The 26,368-nt window shown below is 48.0% G+C and overlaps 1 protein-coding gene across 5 annotated transcripts in view; it reads left to right on the plus strand.

Annotated features, from left to right (window-relative positions):
* The first annotated feature begins 242 nt into the window (after positions 1-242).
* The window catches only part of SLTM (SAFB like transcription modulator), a 230,789-nt gene continuing 204,663 nt past the window's right edge, over positions 243-26,368 (plus strand). For 3 of the 5 annotated variants that reach the window (XM_030188798.1, XM_030188779.1, XM_030188785.1), the window contains exons 1-3: positions 244-437; positions 1,892-1,979; positions 26,127-26,188. In XM_030188798.1, the coding sequence (XP_030044658.1) occupies positions 303-437; positions 1,892-1,979; positions 26,127-26,188 (285 nt within the window). In that variant the 5' untranslated portion in view covers positions 244-302. Of the gene's footprint in view, positions 438-1,891; positions 1,980-26,126; positions 26,189-26,368 lie in introns of all 5 variants that reach the window. The other 2 variants (XM_030188772.1, XM_030188794.1) reach the window with 2 other exon arrangements.

Below are 26,368 nucleotides of genomic sequence, written 5' to 3' on the forward strand. Positions count from 1 at the left end.
AAATCCATATTAGACATTTTTCAGCAGGTAATACTGCGCAATACTGCCGCCACACCAATGCTCAACTCGCTAACTAGGAAAAGAACCGAACCTAACCTAACGCGCATGTGCACCTGCCGCGAACTTCCTTCGTCTAGCTCAAGTCAAGAGCACCTTGGGCGGGTTTTTCGGCGGCTTAAACCCTGCAAATGGGCTCTGATCACATCCGGGTACTTGTGAGGGGGAGGTTTGTGCGCATGCGGTTGTGACGCAGAAGACCATTCTTTCTTGCTGTTCAGCGCTAGCTTGGTGAGGCGCGTAAAATGGCTTCTACTACGAGCGCCGTGGAAATCAAGAAAATTACTGAGCTTCGAGTTATAGATCTGAAAAACGAGCTCAAGCAGAGGAACCTAGACGTTACGGGAGTGAAAAACGTGCTCATCTCGAGGTTGAAGCAAGTAAGCAAAGCCAGAGGGGTGATGGGCTGGACTAGTGAAGCGGGTGTGGAATACCGTAGGCCGCGTGTTAGGAATGGAAGCAACATGGTAATTACTCTTTACGTCCGAAAGTGGTGGTTATTATTCATCTTGTACTAAAACACTTTATATGGATTGTGTTTGCTTAAATAGTTTTTGTGGCCTCCCGTGAAACCGATTTAAGCTTTGGGTACTCTGTTTTTCTTGGCCTTAATTTTTTTTGTCGTACATATTATTTTAAGGTAGCAGCGTGGCGGACGTGCGCGCTTCTTTTCTCTAGGAATTCTGCCTTTATGCTTTTCAGTGTTTTTTTTAATGCTAGTTTTACTGCTTTTGGCATGCTGATTTTAAGTGGAGGTTGTAGATATGTTTTTTTTTTTAAACGTGTAAAAATGAAGAAATTACATATTCCGGTTTTTCACGGGAACTTCTATAAGTTTATGCATGCTTTTTATAATAAAATTAGAATTTAGTTATGGTAGCCTTTGTTTTGCGATCTTATTTAAGATTTGATTTGATGAGTTTTATGATCTACTTCCCCCGAAGTTCAGTGTAGTGGTTTCAAGGACCTTCAGAACATTTACTGTAAGATAATTTGTGCTGTAAACGGTTGTATTCTTTTAGATTTTATGCATCGTTTTACGAGCTATATCTAAGGGTCTTGGGGTCCACGTATTTCTGCAGCTGGGCGCGATTGCATCTAGGCCTTTCACCGTGCTAGTAGATCATCTCCCTTAGGATCCTTTCATGCTAGGATACACTACTCTCAACAGTTAACTTTTTTTTTGGAGGGGGGGGGGGTTTACAATAGAGTGGAGGTAGTAGGTAAGTTAACTTTGGGAATGGGATATGATGTGGAAAGGTGAAAAAAAAAAAGGTATTACAGAAGTATTAATAGAAAGTAATCAAAACTTGGCAAAAGAGTAAGCTAGAAAAGGAGGGGAAGTAAAGGACTGAAGGATAAATAATGGAAATGGGGAAAAATGTTTCCACAAAATAGCACAAAAGTTTACAAACATGTTAATACTAAAGTGTTTTCTAATTTAAAAAATTCAGTAAGGTTTGATACTTTGTCTATGTTGAGGCATAACATATCACATAGTAACATGCAGTAAATGAGAGTAGATAAAGACCAACAAATACATTCAAAGTTCTGCAAATATGCCACAGAATTTTCTGATCAGTGTAGTTAATGAGTAACACTACAGATGGTGCAAAATGATATTGTGTGTTATACATTTTTTGAAAGGGTATTCTAACTATCTTTTTGACATTTTCTCTGGGTGATTATTGTGTACAGTATGATGTGCTCAGTTTATTTTCTTGATTAAATGTGGGACTGAATTGTAATTGGGAATTGTGTGGAAAATTGCTAAAATTTATGTTATAGTACTGACAAAAATACAGGCATTAACGATTTACTTTATTTTATTTAGGCTATTGAAGATGAAGGAGGAGATCCTGATAATATTGAAATAAGTGTTGTTGCTGATACACCTACGAAGAAAGCAACAAAAGGCAAAGGTTAAACCTATTTTTGTGTATCTTGTTTAATAAGCTTAAGTGATTTGTAGCTTTTAATATATTTAAAACACTACAGATACGAATTGGGAAGACCCACAGTACATCATATGTTCAGTGCTAGGACCTGTTTTGTTTTCTGTCGCAACAGCCAGTACAGTCCCACAGCTGATGCCATCCAGACCTTTCCCTTGTGGGATTCTTAAGTTCAGAAGCAGTTCTAAATGTGTGGTGCTTCTCTCATTTAGTTTTATGAAACATCCACCAAATGCTTGCAATGTCCCTTTGCTAAAAGAAGGGAAAAAAAATCCTGCGCATGGTACTGCATTTCCTGCTCACTGTAGGTATGCAACTTAGTTTTTACAGTGCTGTTTTGTTTCTTTTAAGTTCTAGTTAAGTTGGTTTTAACAGATGAAAACCTGGTTTAAACTAAAATCATATGTAGAATATTTTATAATTGAATGACCGTTGTGATCATGGATGTGAAAATGTGTAGAAAAGCATTTTACCACTGTTGTGCTATTTTAGCACAAGTCCCATTTTATAAAATGAGAAACGTAACTAATAACTGCAGTTAACAGTAAAATAACACATCTTAACTGTAGCCCAAGTTGCATACCCCCCCCCCCCCCCAACAAAAAACAAAACCCAAAACAAATGTCTTTCATACCCTATTTTTTAACATGCTATTTTGAACTAAATGGGGTGTTTACTTTTTTTCTATGTGGTAAATGTAAAGGTGCTCGTTCTGTGAACATTTGAAAAGTCATGGATGATACATCCCCAGTCTTGAGCTGAAGATAATTTTATATAAATTTATGGAATGAAGTTCATAAGATCATAAAACTAGAAGCAGCAGATCACAAGTACATGGCAGAAACCTAAATAGTAACAATGTTCCATGCTACCAATCACAGGGTAAGCAGTGGATTCCCCATGTCTATCTCAGGAGCGGACTATGGACTTTACATCCAGGAGCTTGTCCAATCAGTATTTCCATGTAATTTCATTGTGTCCCCTGGTCTTTTTACTTTTTGAAAGAGTAAAAAAATAGATGAACTTCTACTCTCGTTTTACACCAGTCTGGATTTTGTAGACCTCGTTCATACCTATGTAGCTGTCTCTTTTCCAAGTTGAAGAGCCCAAACATCTTAGCCTTTCCTCATATAGGAGGAGTTCTATCCCCTTTATCATTTTGGTCTCTTTTTCTTTGAACCTTTCTAATTCCATTGTATCTTTTGAGATAGGGTGACCACAAAATTGAATGGAGTACTCGGTGGGGTGCCACCATGGACCAATACAGAGGCATTATAGTAGACTAGTAAAAAAGGCCTGTTTCTTACAGAAATGAAATGGGCGCTAGCAAGGTTTTCCTCGGAGTGTGTATGTTTGACAGAGTGTGTGAGAGTGACTGTGTGAGAGAGAGTGATTGTGCGAGTGTGTATGACAGAGAGTGAGACTGGGTGCGAGTGTGTGAGAATGAGAGTATGTGCCAGGGTCTCCCCCTCCCCCCGGTCTGTCTCGCAGTTGCAGGGTGCCGCCCTCCCTCCCAGTTGCATGGTCTCTCTCCTCCCTCCCTCCCAGTTGCAGGGTCTGTCTGTGTTCCCCCTCCTTTTGTCCTCGACGTTTTTTTTTTCAGATGGAACAGCAATTGGAAAACGACAGTGTGAAGCAGCAGCTCCTAGGTTTGCTTGTTTGAGTATATAGCAATGACGGCGGAGTGGAAACAGAGATTAACCAATGGGCTTCCTTGATTACTGTACAGTTGCTTGGGTCTGTACCAGACCTGTGTATGAAACGTCCTGAAGCATCCCTTAGGTTTGCTTGTTTTGTTTCTAGTGAACGGGGATGACAGATGCGCTGGAGTCGGAGCTAGTGCTGTCCCCCCCCCCCCCCCCCCGCTTCCGAGTCGCCAGTGGACCCCGTTCCTGAGCCCTCACCCGGCTGCTCCACATTGGACACTCGCCGCAGCCGGTCGGTTGTTTCGGCGCCCTCCCTCTTCGTCCTGTCAGAGTGCGAACCCGGACTTGGAGAGGGAGGGCGTCGGAACGGTGAGCGTGCAGCTGCGGCGAGTGTCCTTCGTGGAGGAGGGTGGGTGAGGGGTACGGGGTCCAGCGCCGACTCGGGAGGGGGGGAGGGAGAGAGCAGCGGGTCCAGTGGCGACTGGGAGGGAGCGGGGAGAGAGGGTGGTGTGCACTCGGGGTCCAGGTGAGGGAGTGCGGACGGGGAGTGGAGGTAGGCAGGCAGCCGAAGTGGGTACTCGGGTAGAAGGGCGGGGGTCCAGCAGCGATTTTTTTTTTTTTTTTTTTGGAGGGCAGTAGCCAGTCTCTTGCTTTGGGTGATTGGGGGGGGGACTTCTGTTGCTGCTGCTGTGCATTGATTGGTTGTCATGCTTTGGGTGATGCACGAGGGGGGGGCTTCTGTTGCTGCTGCTGTGCATTGATTGGTTGTCATAAGTCTTGAGTGTCATTGCTCTGCCCTCGACGTCATCACACTGTTACACGAGGGCGGGGCATACACTTATGGGGAAATCTTGATCTACACCAGCATGGAAGTTGCAGACTTTGCAGCTTCCGGCTTCATTAGAACGTTGGGGTTGTGAATTATGTCTGGATGGTGTGTGGCTGAGGGCGGGTCTATGAGTGAGAGTGAGTGGTGCTGACAGCCTAGCCTACCAACAGCGCAGGGCTTCAGTGTTTCCCTGCCACAGAGTGAGCTTCAGAACTTTGGAGGTGAGAATTATTTATATAGATATTTTACCATCCCTTTCCTAGTGATTCCTTGCATCTTGTTTGTATTTGTATTTTTGGCTGCCGCCGCACACTGGACAGAAGATTTCAGCATATTGTCTACAGTGACACCTAGATCTTTTTCTTGTGTGTTGACAGTTTCTGTTATAGCTCATGTAGAGCAATAGTACAGGTGCAGTGCTAGGTCAGTATACGGGCACTGCAACTGACTTGGCACAGGACCATTTTTTTTGTTTCCATACACTCAACCTGTATTTACAACAACATATTGGGAGTCACACTTGATCGCAACCTTTCACTTGAAAGCCAAATAATCTCCACTGCAAAGAAGATGTTCTTCTCGCTGTGGAAGCTAAAACTGTTAAAACCTTTTATCCCGAGAGAGGTATTTCGTCACCTAATACAGTCAATTGTTTAAGTCATTTGGATTATTGTAATGGAGTATACTCAGGTTGTAAAGAGCAACTTATTAAGAAACTGCAGACTGCCCAAAACACAGCAGCAAGATTAATTTATGGTAAAACCAAATTTGAGTACTAAACCGCTCTGAGAGAAATTGCATTGGCTTCCTGTCAAGGAACACATCACATTTAAAATCTGCTCCCTAGTACACAAAATTCTCTATGGTGAAGTCCCTGACTACATGATGGACCTAATCAGGCTACCACCGAGGAATGCAGTAAGACTATCCAGTTCATACCTTAACCTTAATTATCCAACCTGCAACGGGCTTAAGTATAAATCCACATATGCTTCATCCTTCTCCTTAATCAGCTCACAATTATGGAATTCCTTGCCAAAAGCTATAAAAACCATTCACAACCATCTAAATTTCAGAAAATCTCTAAAGACTTTATTTGGAAAAGCTTGCCCCAAGGATTCAACATGTGTCTCCACTACTTGATTCATAACAATATAATGACAATTTTGGACACATCCACCCTTCTCTTCTCTTCCCTGATTTCCCTGTTCCTTTTGTTTCTTCCCCATCCTCTCCTTTATTTCTTATGTAGGTTTCATGATGTATTAGCTTAATTTACTGCATTGGCGTCCGCCTTTGCAGTGTGATGTAAGCCACATTGGGCCTGACACAGTTTGGAAAATGTGGGGTATAAATGAGATAATAAATACATAAATATGCTCACAGGTTTGACGCTTGAAGCAGGCACGCTCACTGAAACATGGCCATATTGGGTCCTAAAAGTGTTATCATTATAAAGGTCCTTGAACTTGGAATCCTCTTCGTATTTGCCTCATCTTTTGTTTTGTGTTTTACTATGTTTGTGAGGGTTTGGACTTTTTCTTCTTTTGTTCCCCAAGGTGAACCATGATTTGAATTATTCCCAATGTGCATCACTTTGCATTTGTCCACATTAAAATTTCATCTGCTATTTGGATGCCCAGTCTTTGTTAAAGTCTTCCTGCAATTTTTCAGTCCGCATGTGTTTTGACAGCTTTGAGAAAAATGGCCATGAAAGGCCAGGGGTAGGGCAAGAGAAAAAAATTGCTAATGGAAATGGATGTTTTGTAGACCAGGACTGATTTTTGTTTTTTATAAGACTGTTGGGAGGAGCTAGATAAACTAAAAATAGACACAGCGATGGGGCCTGATGGGATACATACGAGGGTGCTCAAAGAGCTTGGGGAAGTTTTGGTGGCTCCGTTGTCTGACCTCTTCAATGATTCCATAGTCTGGAGTGGTCCTGGAAGACTGGAGAAGGGTGGTCCCTCCACGCAAGAGCAGAAGTAAGGAGGGGGGTTGGGAATTACAGGCCTGTTGGTCTGACCTCAGTGGTGAGTAAACTAATTGAACTACTTCTAAAGTGGAGGATTGGGAGGTTTCTACAATTGAATGGATTACAGGACCTGAGGCAGCATGGTTTCAGTAGAGGCAGGTTTTGCTAGACAATTTATTTGATTAGGTGACCAAACAGTTGGATATAGGAGGGGTGCTAGATGTTGTATACTTGGATGTTAGCAAAGCCCTCAATATGGGTCCCAAAGTGATTGACTGTTAAAAACTGGTTAAGTGGAAGGAGACAGAGGGTAGTGGTAAATGAAGCTTGCTCTGAGGAAAAGGATCAGTGATGTACTGCAGTGATCAGTCCATGGGCTGGCTCTTTTTTAACATCTTTATGAGTAATATTGCAGAAGGACTGTCTGGCAAGGTTTGTCTCTGTGGATGATACCAAATAATGTAATAAGGTGGACACCCGGAAGGTATGGATAGCACGTGGAGGGATCTGGTGAAGCTTTAAGAATGATCCAGCAGTTGGCAAGATTTAATGCTAAGAAATGCAGGGTCATACACCTAAGTTGTAAAAAGCCAAGGGAACAGTATAGTATTGGGGGCGAAGGGCTTCTATGTACAAAAGAAGTGTGTCTTGGGGGCGATTGTGTGGCCAAACTGGTAGAAAAGGTGACGGTCAAAGCCAGAAAGATGCTTGGATGCACAGGGAGAGGAATGGCCAGCAGAAGGAGAGGTGATAGTGCCCTTGTATTATTGAGGTCCCATTTAGAATACTGTGTGCAATGGAGATCATACCTACAAAAGATATAAACATGATGGAGTTGGTCCAGAGGGCAGCTATAAAATTGGTTAGTGGTCTCGGTCATAAAGTGTATGGGGCTAGAATGAAATCTCTCAATATGTATAAATTGGAAGAAAGGTGGGAGAGAGGGATATGATAAACATTTAAATACCTCTGTGGCATTAATGTACAGGAGGTGAGCCTATTTCAGATGAAGGAAAACTCTGGATTAAGTTAAGAGTTTATAAGCTGAGGAGTAATGTAAGGAAATATTTTCACAGGGTGGTAGATGGGTGGAATCGCCTCCTGGTGGTTGAGATGAGGACTTTCTTATAAGAAAGCATGGGATAAGCACTTTGAATCTCTTACGGAAAGGAGGAGATAGTGCTGTGGATGGGCAGATGGGATGGGCTATTTGGCTGTTATGTGCCATCTTGTTTCTTCAACCCTACCCTCTGTTTTCTGTCCAGTAACCTAAATTCCTTAGCATCCCTCTGGACCAGCCCAGGATTGGACTGATGGGTTGTGCTCGCCTTCCAGCAGGTGGAGACCGAGAAAAAGCGCTGACTCTAAGGAGCCAATGAGAGTCCTGGTCATGTGACCCTAGCCTCAGTATTTTCTCAGTCTCCCAGCAGGTAGGAAGTGAGCCCTTTAATCTCTCTCTATTACTTTAGAGTCTTTTTATTTGGTCTTTTCTGTGCCACAGGAATTCTTTGAGGCTTGTTAGGCATTTTCAGCTTGATTAGCTCAGCCTCAGGGGTGTGTGTGTCCCGGGTCCCTCCCCCTATTCCTCCACACCTCCCTTCTATTATTACAAATTCTAAGGGAAGGGTTCTTCTTTTGGCTAGCAAAGAGGTTTACCTTTAGGGCTGAACCCTGGGAGCCTCTTTAGCTGGGGAAACTGCCCAATGATTATTGCCTTGGGATCTTGTTCCTCCAGGGGAGAATGGCTTGGAGACCGTTTCTTTGAGGGCTTAATAATTTTACTGCACATACCTGCGTCATTTACTGGAGACAGATGCTGAAGAGGGTAAGAGACAGCAACAATATCCCATAAGGGTGTGAAATAAACTCCAAGCTTCTTTTTTTGGCTCCATGGGCTTAGAAGGTGTACATAGTCCATTTGTCTGGACTTGTTTGGCATAGACAGTAAAAAGGGAACAAAACTTTCCCAAACCACCTGAATAAGTACAAAAAAAAAATATTGGGAAAATGGTATTTTAAGTAACTACTGTAAAAATAAGCTGTGGAATGTTAACGGGGAAATATGAGAACTTAATACAGTAGTTGGCTGAAGTTTTTTGAATGAGTTTTCTTACTGAATAGGTCCACTACCAACTTTGACCAGGAAAACTACAGAACAAATCTTTCTCTACTAGGTGTTAACATAGAATAGAACATTTAATTAGTGTGTTAGATATTCTCCATTCTTTCCAAGTGTCTCACACTGGCTACCTTAAGACAGGATGCTGGAATTGAAACTGACCATTAACTCAGCCCAACATTATATTCCTTTACATTCTCTTTTCTTATTCTGCATAGAAACAGGAGCATTAAAGTCAGACTGAGGTCTATCAAAACAGGTACCCTGTTTCCCATCATGATCAGTGTGGGTCATGAGTACCCTGCTGGACGGAAAATGTAGATCTGTTTTTCATAGCTCATTTCCAAGGATAAGCAGTTGCTCTCTCAAGGCTACCTATCTAATTTTATATGATCTTTCCCAAACCTTTTGAATACTATTATATTTGTCACCTTGACCATGTAAACCAGTCACAAATCCACTTTTCAATTATTTACTATATTTTGGCCTCAAAATGTTTGTCGTTTCATGGTGTGTCATTTTACTGAATTAGGTTAAATAAGTATTCCTTAATTTTTATTGAAATTAATAGTATCAACATCAAGTTTTATTACATCTCTCCTTAGCTTTCTTTTCTCAAAGTTCAAGAGCCCTAACCTCTGTAGTCTCTCCTTTTCATAAGGAAGGTGTTAAATCGCCTCATTTTTCATCTCTTGCTTCTCTGAGGACAAGCAGGCCATATTCTTACATGTGGGTGATATTATCCAAATTGCCTGGTGCAAAGGTTAAACAAACTGCTAAAGCATTAAGAGCTTCCTCAGCGACCTTCCAGACCGGTCAAGACGTGTGGGTTATGTCCTCCTACCAGCAGAGGGAGACTGAGAAAACACTAAGTTTTTGAAGCCTGTATATATAACCTGTGCAGAACCTCCAGTAGCCAATATTTTCTCAGTCTCAGCAGAGGTAGCAGTTGACAGCATGTGCAGTCTCCAAGAGTCTGGTGAGGTAGTTTGTCATTGGGTCGTAGGATTTTTTCCTTCCAAACTTTATTCTGTTGCAGTACCCTGTACGTGTGTGTAAAAAAAAAAAAAAAAAAAAAAAAAAAAAAAGTGCTTCCATATCAAGCTGATCAATCCATAGACTGGTGGGTTGTGTCCATCTACCAGCAGGTGGAGATAGAGAGCAAACTTTTGCCTCCCTATATGTGGTCATGTGCTGCCGGAAACTCCTCAGTATGTTCTCTATCTCAGCAGGTGGTGGTCACACACAGCAGCAGCTCTGGCTAGGCCTCCAAGCCTAATTTTTAGGTTTTGTTGAGTGCCTGGGGTTGAGGGCTGTTTTGAGCAAGTGCAAACCTGGTGGTGCCAGGTCCCTCCTTTTCTCCCCCCTCCCGCTGGCTCCGTAAAAAAAAAAAAAAAAAAATTTTGAACGTCCTTAAAGGCGTTTATTTCGACGTTTATTTAAGCGTCTATTGCAGCTACTCACTGGGACACCAGGTCGTTACAACTCGGAGCGGACAGCAGGTAATTTTTACCTTTTTATAGCGGGCAGGGGGTTCCCCGATTCTTCTCCTCGTGGCATATGGCGTCGGAGGGCGAGGGCGCAAAGGGTCGCTCCCCGGGTCGCTTGAGCGCTTCTAGAGGGGATGCGGGGGTCTTAAAGCCTGATTCGCCCTTGTTGGGTGACAGTTTCGTGACCGACGAATGTCCCGGTCCTTCCTCCGGCGTGGCGGTTTTTCCCGCCATAAACGCCCATCCCCCGCTCCTCGCCTCCGCCATCTTGGCCGGCCACGCGGCTCGGACGGCTTCTTCTTGGGCCGCCCTTGAGGTTGGAGACATTAATGCCATGAACGCCCTTAATTTGGGCGACGGCACAGAAGCGGCTAAAGTTAAGAGCCGTTCTTCCCGCGCGGCTCCTTCGCGGAGTTTCGCGCCGGACGCCATTTTGGATGCGCAGCATGTCTCTCCCCCGCTATTGCGAGCGCCGGTTGAGGGTGCGTCTAGGGCTGTTGCCCAGGCTGCGGAAGTGCACAGTCTGGGGGGTTTCTCCCCCGAGTTTGTTTTGCTGCTGCATCAGGCCTTCCTCATGCACAACGCTGCCCCTGCTCCCTCGTCTGGTAAAGAGGTTGAGGTTCCCAGAGGTAAACGCCCTCGGGTTGATTCCCAGGCCTTGGAGGAATTTGTCTCCTCCGATGGAGATGAGGGCAGCGTGTCTGAGGTCTCCCAACGGTCCTTTGCGGATTCCTTGGAGGAGACGGATCCCCGCTCGGATGGAGCGGATGACCCCTCTGCAGCGCGGCTTTTTAGCCCAGAGGATTTGCCCAACCTGTTGTTACAGGCCATGGACACTTTGAAGATTTCCTCTCCGGAGGACGTCTCTCCCTCAGCCCCTGTTGGCTCTGCCATTATGCTGGGGACAAAGCGCCCGCCTAGAACCTTCCACGTGCATGATGCCATGCACACCTTAATTTCGGCTCAAGGGGATGTCCCAGAAGCGAGCCTTAAAGTGGCTAGGGCTATGTCCCGCCTCTATCCTTTGGCTGTGAGTGAACGTGAGGCCTATCTGTGGCCTACCGTGGATTCTTTAATCACTGCGGTGACTAAGAAAACGGCGTTGCCGGTGGAAGGTGGCACGGCCCTAAAGGACGCCCAAGACAGAAGATTGGAGGCGGCCTTAACGTCGTCCTTTGAGGCGGCTGCTTTAAGTTTGCAGGCCTCAGTTTGCGGCTCCTATGTGGCCAGGGCGTGCCTGACTATGGTGCAGCGGGCTTCCCCCTCGGATCATTCCTTGAGGGCTGATTGGCCGGCCCTGGAATCGGGCTTAGCCTATTTGGCAGACTTGCTGTATGATGTCTTGAGGGCCTCAGCGAAAGGCATGGCTCAGACAATCTCTGCGCGGCGGTGGCTTTGGCTGAAACATTGGTCTGCTGACCACGCCTCTAAATCCCGCCTGGCTAGGTTGCCTTTTAAAGGCAAGCTGCTCTTTGGGGTCGAGCTGGACAAAATCGTGACCGATCTCGGCACGTCTAAGGGCAAGAAATTACCAGAGGTCAGGGCTCGGGCTAGTACTCGTCCCGGTACCTCCAGAGGACGGTTGCAGGAAGCCCGTCGGTACCGCCCGGGCAAGTCGGGTTCCTCTGCCCCCTCTTCCTTCAAGAGGAATTTCTCCCCCAAGCAGCATTCCTTTCGCAGAGACCGCCGTCCCGGAGGTGCTCCCTCCGGTCCTCCCCCAGGGTCTCGTACCCAATGACGGGGTCTTGGTCCACGCCCCAGTGCAGATTGGAGGACGGCTGTCCTCGTTTCTGGGCGAGTGGACCACAATAACTTCAGACGCGTGGGTGCTGGAAGTCATCAGAGACGGCTACAAACTAGAGTTCTGCCGACCCTTAAAAGACGGGTTTGTACTCTCTCCCTGCAAGTCTCCGGTCAAAGCTGTGGCAGTGCAGCAGACCTTGGACAATCTGATCCGCCTGGGCGCGGTCGTTCCGGTGCCAGAAAGTCAGCTTGGCAAGGGACGTTACTCCATTTACTTTGTGGTACCAAAGAAAGGAGGTTCTGTCCGGCCTATCCTCGACCTCAAAGGGGTCAATCGGGCCTTGAAAGTGCGGCACATTCGCATGGAGACTCTCCGCTCTGTTATAGCGGCAGTGAAGGCAGGAGAGTTCCTGGCATCCTTGGACATCAAGGAAGCGTACCTGCATATTCCCATCTGGCCTCCTCATCAACGCTTTCTGCGTTTTGCAGTCCTGGGACGACACTTCCAGTTCAGAGCCCTCCCTTTCGGGTTGGCTACTGCTCCGCGGACCTTTTCCAAAGTAATGGTGGTCATCGCGGCCTTCCTACGAAAGGAAGGGGTACAAGTCCATCCTTATCTGGACGACTGGTTGATCCGAGCCCCCTCTTATGCAGAGTGCGGCAAAGCTGTGGACCGGGTAGTTGCTCTTTTGAGCTCCCTGGGATGGATCATCAACTGGGAGAAGAGCCAGCTGCGCCCGACTCAGTCCCTGGAGTACCTGGGAGTTCGATTAGACACCCAAGTGGGCAGAGTGTTCCTGCCAGACAATCGGATTGTCAAACTTCAGGCTCAGGTGGACCAGTTCCTAGTAGCCTCTCCCCTTCGGGCTTGGGACTATGTGCAGCTGTTGGGCTCTATGACGGCCACGATGGAAGTTGTGCCCTGGGCCAGGGCTCATATGAGACCACTTCAACACTCTTTGCTGCAGCGCTGGACTCCGATGTCGGAGGATTATGCTGTGCGCCTTCCCTTGGACCCAGCAGTGCGCAAGGCGCTGAGCTGGTGGATGCAGACAGACAAGTTGTCTGCGGGAATGCCTCTGGTGACCCCAGAGTGGATTGTCGTCACGACGGACGCCTCGTTGTCGGGCTGGGGAGCCCACTGCTTGGGAAGGACAGCGCAGGGGCTCTGGTCTCCTGCAGAGGCAAAGTGGTCTATCAACCTCCTGGAACTCAGAGCCATTCGGTTGGCGCTTTTGGAGTTCATCCCGGTACTGGTGTTGAAGCCTGTACGGGTCCTGTCGGACAATGCCACGGCTGTGGCCTATGTCAACCGCCAGGGAGATACCAAGAGCGCCCCTCTAGCCAAGGAGGCTATGAATCTTTGCCAGTGGGTGGAAGCGAACCTGGAGCAGCTTTCAGCGGCCCACATTGCCGGAGTCATGAATGTCAAGGCGGACTTTCTCAGTCGCCATACCTTGGAGCCCGAAGAGTGGCAGCTATCTGCTCAGGCGTTCTTGGACATCACGAAGCGCTGGGGCCAGCCGAGCCTAGATCTGATGGCGTCATCGGCCAATTGCCAAGTGCCGCGCTTTTTCAGCAGAGGACGGGACCCTCGATCCCTGGGAGTAGATGCTCTTCTCCAACAGTGGCCGACACAAGAGCTTCTCTATGTGTTCCCGCCCTGGCCCATGTTGGGCAGGGTGCTAGACTGGGTGGCAAAGCATCCCGGCAGGGTAATCCTGGTGGGTCCGGATTGGCCCAGGCGTCCCTGGTATGCGGACTTGATCAGGCTCTCAGTCGACGATCCTCTGCGGCTGCCAGTGGAGCAGGGCCTGTTACATCAGGGTCCCGTGGTGATGGAGGATCCCTCCCCCTTTGGTCTTACGGCCTGGCTATTGAGCGGCAGCGTCTGAGGAAGAAGGGCTTCTCAGACAAGGTCATCGCCACTATGCTGAGAGCGAGGAAGCGCTCTACTTCTACTGCTTACGCCAGGGTTTGGCGTATCTTTGCAGCGTGGTGTGAAGCAGGCTCACTTTCTCCCTTCACTGCTCCAATTTCTTCAGTGTTGGCGTTCCTGCAAGAAGGTCTGGAGAAAGGCCTGTCGCTCAGTTCCCTTAAAGTCCAGGTAGCGGCTCTGGCTTGCTTCAGGGGCCGCCTGAAGGGTGCTTCCCTGGCTTCGCAGCCAGATGTGGTGCGCTTTCTCAAGGGAGTTAATCACCTGCGCCCTCCTCTGCACTCAGTGGTGCCTGCGTGGAATCTCAACCTGGTACTAAGAGCATTGCAGAAGCTGCCTTTTGAACCCTTGTCGAGGGCATCTCTGAAAGACCTGACGTTGAAAGCAGTCTTTTTGGTGGCTATCACTTCAGCCAGAAGAGTTTCCGAGCTCCAGGCGCTCTCATGTCGAGAGCCTTTTCTGCAGTTCACTGAGGCAGGAGTGACTATTCGCACAGTGCCTTCCTTCCTGCCCAAGATTGTTTCTCGCTTCCATGTGAATCAGCAGCTCTGTCTCCCTTCCTTTCGTAGGGAGGACTACCCAGAGGAGTACTCTGCTCTTAAATATCTGGATGTGAGACGAGTCATCATCAGATACTTGGAAGTGACCAATGATTTCCGGAAATCGGATCATCTGTTTGTCCTGTTTGCAGGTCCTCGTAAGGGTCTGCAGGCTGCTAAGCCTACAGTGGCAAGATGGGTCAAGGAAGCCATTGCAGCGGCTTATGTGGCCGCGGGGAAGGTGCCGCCTATCCAGCTGAAGGCTCACTCCACGAGAGCTCAGGCGGCCTCGATGGCAGAGGCCGGATCCGTCTCCTTGGAAGAGATATGCAAGGCGGCAACTTGGGCTTCGGCTCATACATTCTCCAAGCATTACCGTTTGACTGTGGCTGCACGGGCGGAGGCCCGGTTTGGAGCTTCAGTGTTGAGGTCAGGGATTTCAATGTCCCGCCCTGGGTGAGTACTGCTTCGGTACATCCCACCAGTCTATGGATTGATCAGCTTGATGATATGGAAGGTAAAATTATGTATAATCATACCTGATAATTTTCTTTCCATTAATCATAGCTGATCAATCCATAGCCCCTCCCAGATATCTGTACTGTTTTTATTCTGGTTGCATTTCAGGTTCAAGTTTAGTCTTCAGTTACTTCAGAAAGACTTCGTGTTCAAGTTTTTTCACTTGGATTCTTCAAGAGTTAAGACGAGTTTGTGTTACAGTGAGCTGCTGCATTCCTCTCCCCTCCGTTTTACGGGGCTGGATTGAGACTTAAAATTCTGCCGGCACTCCCTCCCGCTTCGTGCGGCTGTAGGGCAGCTTTGTACCCCTCCCGCTTCGGCGGTGTTAGGGTCAGTCAGCTCCTCCCGCGGTTGCGGTTGCAGGATAAGCCAGATCCCCCCGCATCGGCGGGTGTGGTGTCCCTCCCCCGCTCCGCGGGGATGAGCTGGACGGATTCCCCTCCCCCACTTGTGTGGGGATGAGCTGGGTTAATTCCCCTCCCCTGTTTCGGCGGTGGTGAGCTGGGCAGAGTGTCCCTTCGTGGGTGTAATTCTCTAAGTGCTGAGTCCTGCGGATGGAGCTTTGATATCGACATACTGAGGAGTTTCCGGCAGCACATGACCACATATAGGGAGGCAAAAGTTTGCTCTCTATCTCCACCTGCTGGTAGATGGACACAACCCACCAGTCTATGGATTGATCAGCTATGATTAATGGAAAGAAAATTATCAGGTATGATTATACATAATTTTACCTTTGGGGCCCTGGGTCCGGTGGGGCCCAGTTTTTTCCCCCTGGGGTGTTACACCTATGTTTGGGTCCCTCCCCCTGTGCTGCTCTCTCTTTCTGTTTGCTTGGCAGCTTTGTGCCTCTGTTGCTTTCTCAGTATTGTAGCCTTGAGTGCCTTACAATTTCCAGATGCCAGAATTAGAGTACTGTGCCTTTAAGGTCAGTTATTCTATTTCGTTTTGCTTGGCAGCTCTGTGCCTCGGCTGCTTTCTCAGTATTGTAGCCTTGAGTGCCTTACAATTTCCAGCTGCCAGAGTTGGAGTACCGTGCCTTTAAGGGCATTTATTTCTTTATTTTCAGCGGACCGAACGGGGGTTTCGATTCCTTGCTGGAACGAGGGAGCAGCGCTTTCTTCAGTGCTTTTGCAGTGTGAGTGAGTTTTTGGTTTGGCGCGTTTGCGGAACAGCTTTTCCCTTCCCTCGTGGTTTATGGCGGCCCAGCTCCTCCAATGTCGTGCGTGCTCGTGGCGAGGGGTAGAGGCGCCGGGCGCTTAGTGTAAGCTTTGCGGTGCGCCTATAAAGGTTGCTGTGGCTCCCCCCGACTTGACCTCGGAGGGATCGATGGTGTTGGGAGTCTCCGGGTCAGCGGGAGCGTAGGCAGGGCCGCTGTCAGCGGGAACAGTTTCGGTGGGAACGGCCACCATCTTGAGTCCGACGCGGCCCGTGGAGCCAGCTGTTTTTGGGCCTGCGGCCTCCGTTTTTGGCACAAAAGGGCCTAATGACGGTCCAGGCTTTCCTCCAGATTTTGTCTGGACGCGGTATCAGGCCTGGAGATCGGGACCCCCCCCCCCCCCAATTGGAAGAGGGGGCTGTTTCCGTCTTGGCTGAGAGACCGCGGTTAGAGTGGTCAGAGGACAGGCATTGTTTTTCTCCTGTAGCTGCAGAAGCTGCGCTTAGTGATCTGGGGGAGTCAGATGGAATTGACGGCTCTCAGGAGCAGGATTGTTGGATTTCTGGAGAGGATCCTTCAGTAGTGCGGATTTTCCATAGAGATGAGCTGTCAGAACTCATAGATCGGGTGTCGTCGACCCTTCAGTTTTGTCCTGAGGTGGCTTTGGGGGAAACTGGCCAGGATCCGTTGGTGAAGGGCATTCAGCGTCAGGCGTGATCCTTCCCTATGAACAAGGATCTCCGGGAGATGATTTGTCAGGAATGGGATTTGCCGTGTAAGGTGGCAAAGGCAATGGCGAGGCTTTATCCCCTCCCTCAGGAAGATAGGGATTCCTTTAAGGCTCCCATGGTAGATGCAGTAGTGACGGCAGTAATTATAGCTACGGCTATCCCGGTTGATGGAGGAACGGCCCTCCGTGATCCTCAGGATAGGAGGTTGGGATCTTTTCTCAAGCGTAGTTTTGTTTTGTCGGCTCTAGCCCTGCAGGCCTCGGTTTGTGGGGGTCTGGTAGCTCGGGCATGTTTTCGTTGGGCCGAGAAGCTCCTGGATGATTCGGTAGATGTTGGTCCTTCTGGGGGGTCAGGAGTTAGCCAACTTGGACATGGGTTCATCCTTTTTGTCTGAGGCATTTTATGATTTGTTGCGTACTTCAGACAAAAATATGGCTATGGTTGTGGGAGCGAGTAGGGCCCTCGGTTTACAAGGTTGGGTCACGGATGCGGCTTCTAAGGCTAAGTTGTGTTCTCTACCACTTAAGGGAGCTATGCTCTTTGGAGAAGATTTGGACAAGTTAGTGTGAGGTCTTAGTGATACCAAGGTTCTATGGCTCCAGATTTTCGGTTCAAGGCAGGGGCCAGAACTAGTTCCTCTCGGGGACGGTTTAGGGAGGCTCAGTGGTATAGGCCGGGCAGATCGAGTGGGACCTACCCCTAGCTGTCTGTTCGTCTGTCCAATTTAGATTGTAAGCTCTGTTGAGCAGGGACTATCTTTTCATGTTAATTTGTACAGCGCTGCATAAGTCTAGTAGCGCTATAGAAATGTTTAGTAGTAGTAGGGCCTCTAGGGGTCGGTTTTTCCAGCGCACACAGTTCTTTCGTGAGAGTCGTCGCGGAGGGCGTGGCTTTTCCGCGGGAGGTTAGTATTCAGGCCGCAATTCCCAATGAAGGTGTGCGGGCTCAGGCTCTGGTGCATGTTGGGGCTCGGCTGAGTCTGTTTACCAGAGCTGGGCCCAAATCAGGTCAGATCAGTGGGTTCTCGAGGTGTTTCGAGGCGGATATGCGCTGGAATTCGAAAGCTGTTCTCCCGAAGTGTTTCTGGAATCCCTCTGTCGGTTTTGGAGCAAGAGGGCAGCAGTGAGGGACACTCTGCGGTGGCTGCTCGCGTTGGGAGCCGTGGTTCCTGTTCCTTCAGATCAGCAACGCTCGGGGTGCTATTTGATCTATTTTGTGGTCCACAAGAAAGAGGACACTTTTCGTCCCATTTTAGATCTCAAAAGGGTCAATGCGGCACTCAAGGTGCTCTCTTTCCGGATGGAGACGTTGCGGTCGGTCACTGGTGCGGTCCGGAAAGGAGAGTTTCTCACTTCCCTGGATTTGACGGAAGCTTATCTTCACTTTCCTTCGTGCGGCCTTTTGGTTCCAAGTTGCAGGGTCCGATTCGTCGGTTCCTTGCAGAGAAGGCGCCGACGGCCCGTACTTATCGTCAGGTCCTGGGGCCTGATGGCGGCGACCATAGAGGTAGTTCCGTGGGCCAGGGCGCACATGCGTCAGGTACAGTTAGCTCTGCTCAGTCGTTGGTCCCCTCTGTCGCAGGATTTGGAGAGGTTTTCCGCACTGGTGGCTCAACCCGCGCAATTTGGGAAAAGGAATGCCGTTGGAGTCCCCACGGAGGGTAATGGTCACGGATGCCAGTCTGCAAGGTTGGGGGGCACATTGTCTCGGTCAGGTAGCTCAAGGCCGGTGGTCTCGGGCAGAAGCAGAGTGGTCCATCAACCGGCTGGAAACTCGGGCCATTCGGGTGGCGCTCCAGGCCTTGCCGTCGGTAGTTCGCCACAAGGCAGTCCGAGTGCTCTGCGACAACGCCATGGCAGTAGCGTATGTCAACCGTCAAGGGGGGACGAAGAGCCTTGGCGACGCAGTTGAATTCATCTTCAGGCTCTCTTGGCAGCGCATGTGGCTGGGGTAGGTCACATAGATGCAGATTATCGCAGCAGGCACACTCTAGATCCCAGAGAGTGGTCTTTTCTTTGGTCAGTGTTCCAGCGAGTTGTCGGTCTGGGGACTTTCGGTGATAGATCTTAGGGCAACAGCTCGCTATGCGCAAGTTCAGAGATTTTTTCAGTCGCTGAAGAGACCCTCGAGCGGAGGGAATCAATGCTCTTCTGTTGCCTTGGCCTCGGGAGTGGCTGTATGTGTTTCCTTCGTGGCTGTTAGTCGGTCGAGTAATATAGCGCATCGAACATCACTCCGGTCGGGTGATTCTGGTGGCTCCGGATTGGCAGCGTCGACCATGGTACGGAGACCTGGTGCGGTTGGCAGGGGCGGCAGCCCTGCCTTTGTTGGGATCAGTTCTGTGTCAAGGCCCGATAATCATGCTGGATCCGGCTCGGTTTTTGCTTATGGCTTGGCTCTTGAGCGGCACAAGTTGAAGAAGGGGCTTTCGTCCAGTGGCTTTGCTACGATGTTGAGTTCCCGTAGACGATCCACTTCCTTGGCGTATGTCCGGGTTTGGAGAATCTTTGAACACTGGTGTGAAGACCATCGAGTTCGGCCGTTTCGCTCTTCGGTGGCGGAAGTTTTGGAATTTTTGCAAAATGGTGTTGATAGGGGTCTGGCCTTGTCTACACTGAAGGTTCAGGTGGCAGCTTTGTCATGTTTTCGTGGGAAGCTTCAGTGAAAGTCCTTCGCTTCTGTGCCTGAGGTAGTGCGTTTTTTTTGAAGGGTGTTAAGTTGCTGCGTCCGCCTCAGTGACAGATGGTGCCTCCGTGGGATTTGAAGCTAGTTTTGGTTGCTTTGATCAGGCCTCCGTTTGGGCCTCTGGTATCGGCATCTTGTAAGGATTTATCTTTAAAGACGGTCTTGTTGGTTGCGATTACTTCAGCACGGAGGGTTTCAGAGCTTCAGGCTTTGTCTTGTAGGGAACCATTTTTGTCCTTTCTGAGGGAAAGGTTTCGTTGCGGACGGTGCTTTCCTTTTTTGCCCAAGGTGGTTCCGAATTCCATGTTAATCAGGTCATCTCTCGGCCAGTGTTGGGTGATATGGCTGGAGATTCGGAGCAGCGTGGTATTGCCAAGCTGGATGCCAGGAGAGTTTTGAGTTGTTATCTCTCTGGAACTCAAGACTTCAGAGCCTCTGACTGTTTGTTCATTCTTCATGGTGGCACAAAGAAGGGTGCAGCGGCTCCTAAGGTGACAATAGCACGGTGGTTGAAGGAGGCGGTTACATCTGCTTACTTGAAGGGTCCTGTGGTGCCTAGGGGCTGGTCTGCTCATTCCACTAGGGGAATGGCAGCCTCGTGGGCGGAGAATAGTATGATTTCTCCGTTACATATTTGTCGGGCGGCGGTTTGGTTTTCGTTGCATTCCTGTGTGAAGCATAATAGGATTCCTGTGCATGGAAAGGACGAGGTGCGCTTTGGGGCAGCAGTTTTGACCTCTGGCCTTAGTAGGTCCCTCCCGTAAGTTAGTTACTGCTCTGGTACGTCCCACGCGTCTTGACCGGTCTGGAGGGTCGCTGAGGAAGGTGAAATTAGATCTTACCTGCTAATTTTCTTTCCTCTAGACCCTCCAGACCGGTCAAGAGCCCGCCCTGTCTGTATTGGAGGCCAGGAGGTGTGTGTGTTGGATAATTCTTGGCAGCTGTAGATTGTTGTTTCTCTAATTGCAGACTGTTTATTTCTGTTTTGTGATAGGAGTCTGGGACAGGTGGGCCTCTTCTTTGATAGTCCACCTGTAGAAGCCCAACTGTTTTATCAAAGGCCAAGGAACATGTTTCCGTAAGAGCAAGCGGAAGATGTTCCTTGTTTTTGCAGTTTACTGTGACCACGTACAGGGTTGCTAGTTGTTGTTGGTGTTTTTTGTTTCTCTGCTTTGTCAGGGTTATACTGGCTACTGGAGGTTCTGCACAGGTTATATATACAGGCTTCAAAAGCTTAGTGTTTTCTCAGTCTCCCTCTGCTGGTAGGAGGACATAAACCACGCGTCTTGACCGGTCTGGAGGGTCTAGAGGAAAGAAAATTAGCAGGTAAGATCTAATTTCATCATACGCATCATCCCTGTCCACGCAACTGTGAGTGCCTTACTGGCCGCCACAAGAGCACAGGACCATCAGTCTTATCCGCATTGAGGAGAGAAGGCAATTGTCACATCGTCTGAGCGTATTTTATTTTTGTGTGCCTTCCGTTTTGTGTTCCCCCCCCCCCGCCCGATTTATTTTTCTTTCTTCAGAAAGGTCCCGCTCCCTCCCCTTTAGTTAATTTATTTTTCCTGACTTAGGTTTCCTTTGTTTTTGGCATGCTCAGTTATAGTATATCTCCTTAGATTCCCCCCCCCCCCCCCCTTTCTTTCTGGTGCGTGCCCCTGTCTCGACCATGGCAGTTCAATTTCTCTGACCCAGCACCCCAGCCTTTCCCGATGGCCTGTCTTAATGGGCACATCTGGGCCATGCTCCTTGAGCTCTTGGTGGGTTTTTTTTTTTTTACAGCAATGTGTTAACGGCATCTGGGGTGCTTGCAACAGCTGCTGCTTCCTGCTGCCCCGTAAGGTCCTCAGCCTGTGTTGAGGTCTCTGACGCCAGTGTCACTTGCAGCACCAGTATCGATAGCTGCCCGTGTGGACACCCCCTCTACATCAGTGGAGGAAGCGAGGTTGGAACTCACTCCTTGATGCCCTTCTTGAGGACAAAGCTCCTCTGTTCTGAGGCAGGCTCAGTGTCTGCCTTTCCACAAGGAATTTTTTGCTGGCACTGATGAGGTTCTACAGTACTTCTCAGAGGAAGAGTCTAAGATGTATCATCTGACCCATCCCCTCCAGAGGAAAGGAGGAAGTCACCACCAGAGTGCCTTTCCTTCCCAGGTTTTATGCGGGGAAATTGGCTGAGATGTTCAAGGTCCTGAATCTCCTAGAGAGGCTGTGACGGTCCCTCTTCACTGGATCCTGAAAGAGGTTCAGGTGAAGAACTGGGGTGTCCTTTCTATTGATTCCTGTCTACCCAAGAAGATAGACACCATGTATTGGATCCAGAGTTCCCCAGGGTGTCTCGTCATTCCCTAGTGGTAGAATCCAGGCTCGTCAGCCAGGAGACTATGCTTCTGTGCCACTGAAGCTAGAAACCTGAATTCTTTCAGGGTTCCTTCCTATCCTCCCCACTTCGAGAGACCTAACTCTCAACCTAAGGGTCTGTTCCACAGGTTTGTGAAGATGGCTTTGGCCATCCCTTTTAAGTTGAAGATGAAAGAGGAACTCTGGACAGAGATGCCCGTTTTGGATTATGAATCGCCTTCTAAGGAATGGGTCACGGTTCCATTATACCCTATCCTTAAAGATACACTAACAGAATTGGGACTATTCCCTCTTGGTGCAGGTTGCACTTAAGAAGGTAGATTTGCAGTATTGTATCCAGAAGGTTCCCGGATTTGAGAGGGCTTAGCTGCCTCAGTACTCTTTGGTAGTTGAATCCACTCTTAAACGAGCTAAGACTTTCAGGATTCATGTCTGTGCTCCCCCAGGTAGAGAGGCTCTGACACTAGACTTGCTTAGGAGGAAAGTTTTATCACTCCTCAATTTTTATTGCCCTCATGCAGTCTATGAGCAATACATGACCATCTACTTGAAGTCTTTGCTACTTAGTACTCCTATTTTCTGCACTCCAGCTCTTTGCCTTGAGGGAGACAGATCCTGCCAAACGAATTTTATTGACTTCTTCGACAGGGTGACCAAAGAACTGGATGAAGGACATGTACTAGATGTTATCTACTTGGATTTCAGCAAAACCTTTGATATGGTCCCTCAGAAGATTTGTGAATAAGCTGAGAGGGCTGAACTTAGGACCCAAAATGGTAAACTTGGTTGATCAACAGGCAGCAGAAGATGGGGTAAATGGAATCGGCTCAGATGAAAGGAAGGTGAGTAGTGGAGTGCCTCAGGGGTCTGTGCTGGAGCCGATTCTGTTTAATACATTTGTGAGAGACATTGCTGGAGGGTTAGAAGGAAAAGTGCCTTTTTGCAGATTACACGAAGATGGCCAATAAGTGGATACCTAGCAGGGAGTAGAAACTATTAGAAGGGATCTCCAAATGTTGGAAGAATAGTCAAGGGTCCGGTAGTTAAAATTGAATTTGAAGTGCAGAGTGATGAACTTTGGGTGCAGAAATACAAAAGAGATGTACTAGATGGGGAGCGGGGGGGAGATTGGTAAGTTCAACTCATGAGAGGGACCTCTGGGTGATGGTGGCAGATTATATCTCAAGGGTGATGAAGGATGCTAAGCTATATAGAGAGGGGTATAACTAGCAGAAGAAAGGAGGTGTTGATGCCCCTGTACAAGTTGGTGAGGCACCACTTGGAGTATTGTGTTCAGCTTTGGAGGCCTTCCCATTCTAAGGATGTATAAAGACTTGAAGCAGTTCAAAGAAAATCCCATACCATTTTCGTCACTTTACGTGGCATGACGTATAAGGAGAATCTTGCTGACCTAAACGTGTACCCTGGAGGAAAGGAGAAAAAGGGGTGATAGACATTCAAATATTTGAAAGGTATTAATGCACAAAAGAACATTTTCTATAGATGGGAAGGCAGTAGAACTAGAACATATGAATTGAGTTTGAAAGGGGGCTGACTCAGGAATAATGTCAGGAAGTTGTTTTTTTTTTCCCCCCCAAGGAGAGTGTGGTAGATACCTAGAATTCTCTTCTGTGGGAGGTGATAGAGATGCAAACGGTAACAGAATTAAAAAATGCCTGGGACAAACACTAAGGAAACCTGCTTAGAAGGAATGGATCCAAAGAAGCTTAGAGGAGATTAGGTAGGAAAGTCGGTGCTGGGTATACTTAAATGGTGTGTGCCTGGATCAAGTCTGAATAGATTTGGGTGGGCTGGAGTGGAATTGTTCAGGTGCTTTGACAACGTCAGACATTTTAGAACAAGGCCAGTGCCGGGCAGACTTCTGTGGTCTGTGCCCTAAAAATGGCAAGAATAAATCGAGATCAGGTATACATATGATGTATCAGTTCATACCATATGCGATTAGTTTGTCTTGCTGGGCACACAGGATGGACTGTACAGGTCTTTATCTGTCTTCTATCTGGCCAGGAGCACATAAGACAGTTTTGATGTTGCACCCAGAGTCTTTGACATGGATGTGGGGATATGCACACTCTCGTGGCTGTGTCTCTCTGCATAGAACCAATGGTTCAGGAGAGATGGGCAGATGTACCTTGCTGAGGACAGTCTCTTTGGGGACAAAGTTGAAGAAATAGCTGACCTCATAAAGAAGCACTCTGACACTGTCCAGTCTCCAGCTGTATCTTCCTCAACGAGATTTTCAAGTGGGCCTAGGTGACAGACCTACTATTCTCAAACGCATAGGTTTCCACCGCCATCTCGCACTGCACAGCAGCCCCAGTACCAGTGCTGTCACCCTTATTGGCCCTGCCACATTCCCAGTCAAAGTAGGGGATGGGTTTTTGGTTCCAGGAGAGCATAGCTAGAGGCCAAGTAACCACTCTGGAGGACTTTCTGGTGGTGGGGGGAAGGCTCTGTTTTTTTCCTTCAAAGCTGGCCCCTTGTAACCTGGAACCGGTGGGTTCTTCAAATAGATGTCTCAGTTATGCACTTCATTGGTGTCGGAAACCACAAAGGGAGCATCATTCATTTGCTCTGGGCAGAAGCAGGTACTTGCAGAGGAAATTTCTGCCCTTCTATAGGCAAATGCAGTTGAACCTGTGCCACTAGGGAAAGAAAAAGGAATTATGTTTCAGGTAGTTTTTGTGCCGAAGAAAATTGGGGGGGGGGGGGGGGGGGGGCTTCTGTCTCATACTAGGCCTAAGGGCACTGAATAATTCCTGTTCAAAAGAAAAGTTCAGGCTGCTCTCCTTGGACACCCTTCTTCCCATGATTCAGGAAATTGATTGGCTTTACTTTTTGTACTTGAAGTATGCATATCGAGCAGGGAAACACCCCTACCAGTATCTTGTTCTACTTTTTGGCCTCACGTCAGCTGCTAGGGCATTCACCAACCAGTAATTGCAGCGTCCTTATGCAGACTAGAAGTTAGTGTTTCCAGACCTGGACGATTGGCTGCTCAAGAGCACCTCGCAGGAAGGGGATGTAAGAGTCAATGTAGAGAACTGTTTGGGTGATGTATCTACTATGGTTCATCATAAACTACCCCTCGGTAGGGACTCCCGCTGGCATCTTCTCCGGGACTATAGGGATCCTGCAGGGATGGATGCAGGTCCTGTGGGGTTCCCATGGAAGTGTAGTTCCAGGCCAGCCTACCTATCATTTCCTTGTGCTATGGCAGTTATAGCACTAACAAAATTAATGGATACGGTTAATAGCATTGAAATCCCCATAAGCACTGAGAGGGAAGTTACCAACATATAGGCTACTGTTGGATTGTTTTACCCAAGTTGGGTTATTTTAGCACAGGGGACGGGTGGGGATGGAGGAGATTCCAGTGGGGGTGGATGGGGATGGGTTCGAGTTCAGCAGGGTCAGGTGGGAATGGGTGAAGTTTCTGTCCCTGTGCAACTCGTCATAGAGAAAACTTTGCTGAAACTCAAGCAAGATGGGGAGCTATGATCCCAATAGCACTTTGTCTGTCTGAGGCAGATCTGAATTCTTCTGGAGTTGTCATCTGAAGAACCATGGCGTTTGCAGTGTTTTCCGATCCTCCTCATGCAGAATGAGAGATCCCTTCTGCATCCCAACCTCCAGTCCCTGGCCGTCATGGCCTGGATGTTGAGAATGTAGAGTTTGTGTCTTTTATATCTGTCTGAAAACCTGCTTGCTTTCAGGAAAGGCTCCACTAAGAGGTGGTGGTCTTTTATGTGGAGGAGGTTTGCCATCTGGTGTGAGGGCAAGGCCCAAGATTCTCTTACTTGTTCTACACACAAACTATTTGAGTATCTCCTGCAGTTCACCCAGTCATGTTTAAAAACTGACTCTCTGTAAGGGGTCAGCTCAGTGCAGTCGGTGCTTACCATCTCTATGTAAGCCCATCTTGGTACAGTCTCTAGTTCAGTTTGTGAGAGGATTGCTGTTAACAAAGGACACCCCCCCCCCCCCCCCCCCCCCGTTGCCATGCCTCATGCTTAAAAGCTGTGGTAAACAAGCTAGAGCGCAGTTCCTTTGTGAGGGCTCCAATCAGGTGACATCACCCACATGTTAGAGAAAGTTCTGCTGTCCTTATAGAACACTTGTTTATATCTAAGTAAATTTTTGTTTTTATTGGGTTTCTTCATGTGAATGGAAACTGCCACCTGGATATTATAAAATTTTATTTCAGACTATGGCAAAAACTTACCAGTTGAACAGAACTAGAACTAATCTCTGTAAAAGTAGTTAATTTCTCTTTTTATCTGAACTGAGAAAGATTGTTGGAAATGTGTTGAGCCTTAAGTACTAAACTTTTCAATGAATTGTTTGAAAATTTTTTAGGCAGAAAACAGGACACTGATGAGTTAAGTGGTGGTGACGCTTCAGTGGAAGATGATGCAAAGGTAAAAATGTTAAATCTTTCTGTGTATGTAGATTATTTTGAGAAAGTGATTTTTAAAGTACATGACAATAGTGCATGAAGTCCAGATCTTCAAATAAGGAATGGAAGAAGTCTGAAAAAAAATATATATTTTTTAAACCTGATCTGGGCCAGTAAATGGATGTATCTAAATCTGCTGTAC

The sequence above is a fragment of the Microcaecilia unicolor genome, chromosome 1 (assembly GCF_901765095.1).
Source record: "Microcaecilia unicolor chromosome 1, aMicUni1.1, whole genome shotgun sequence".
Taxonomy (NCBI): Eukaryota; Metazoa; Chordata; class Amphibia; order Gymnophiona; family Siphonopidae; genus Microcaecilia; species Microcaecilia unicolor.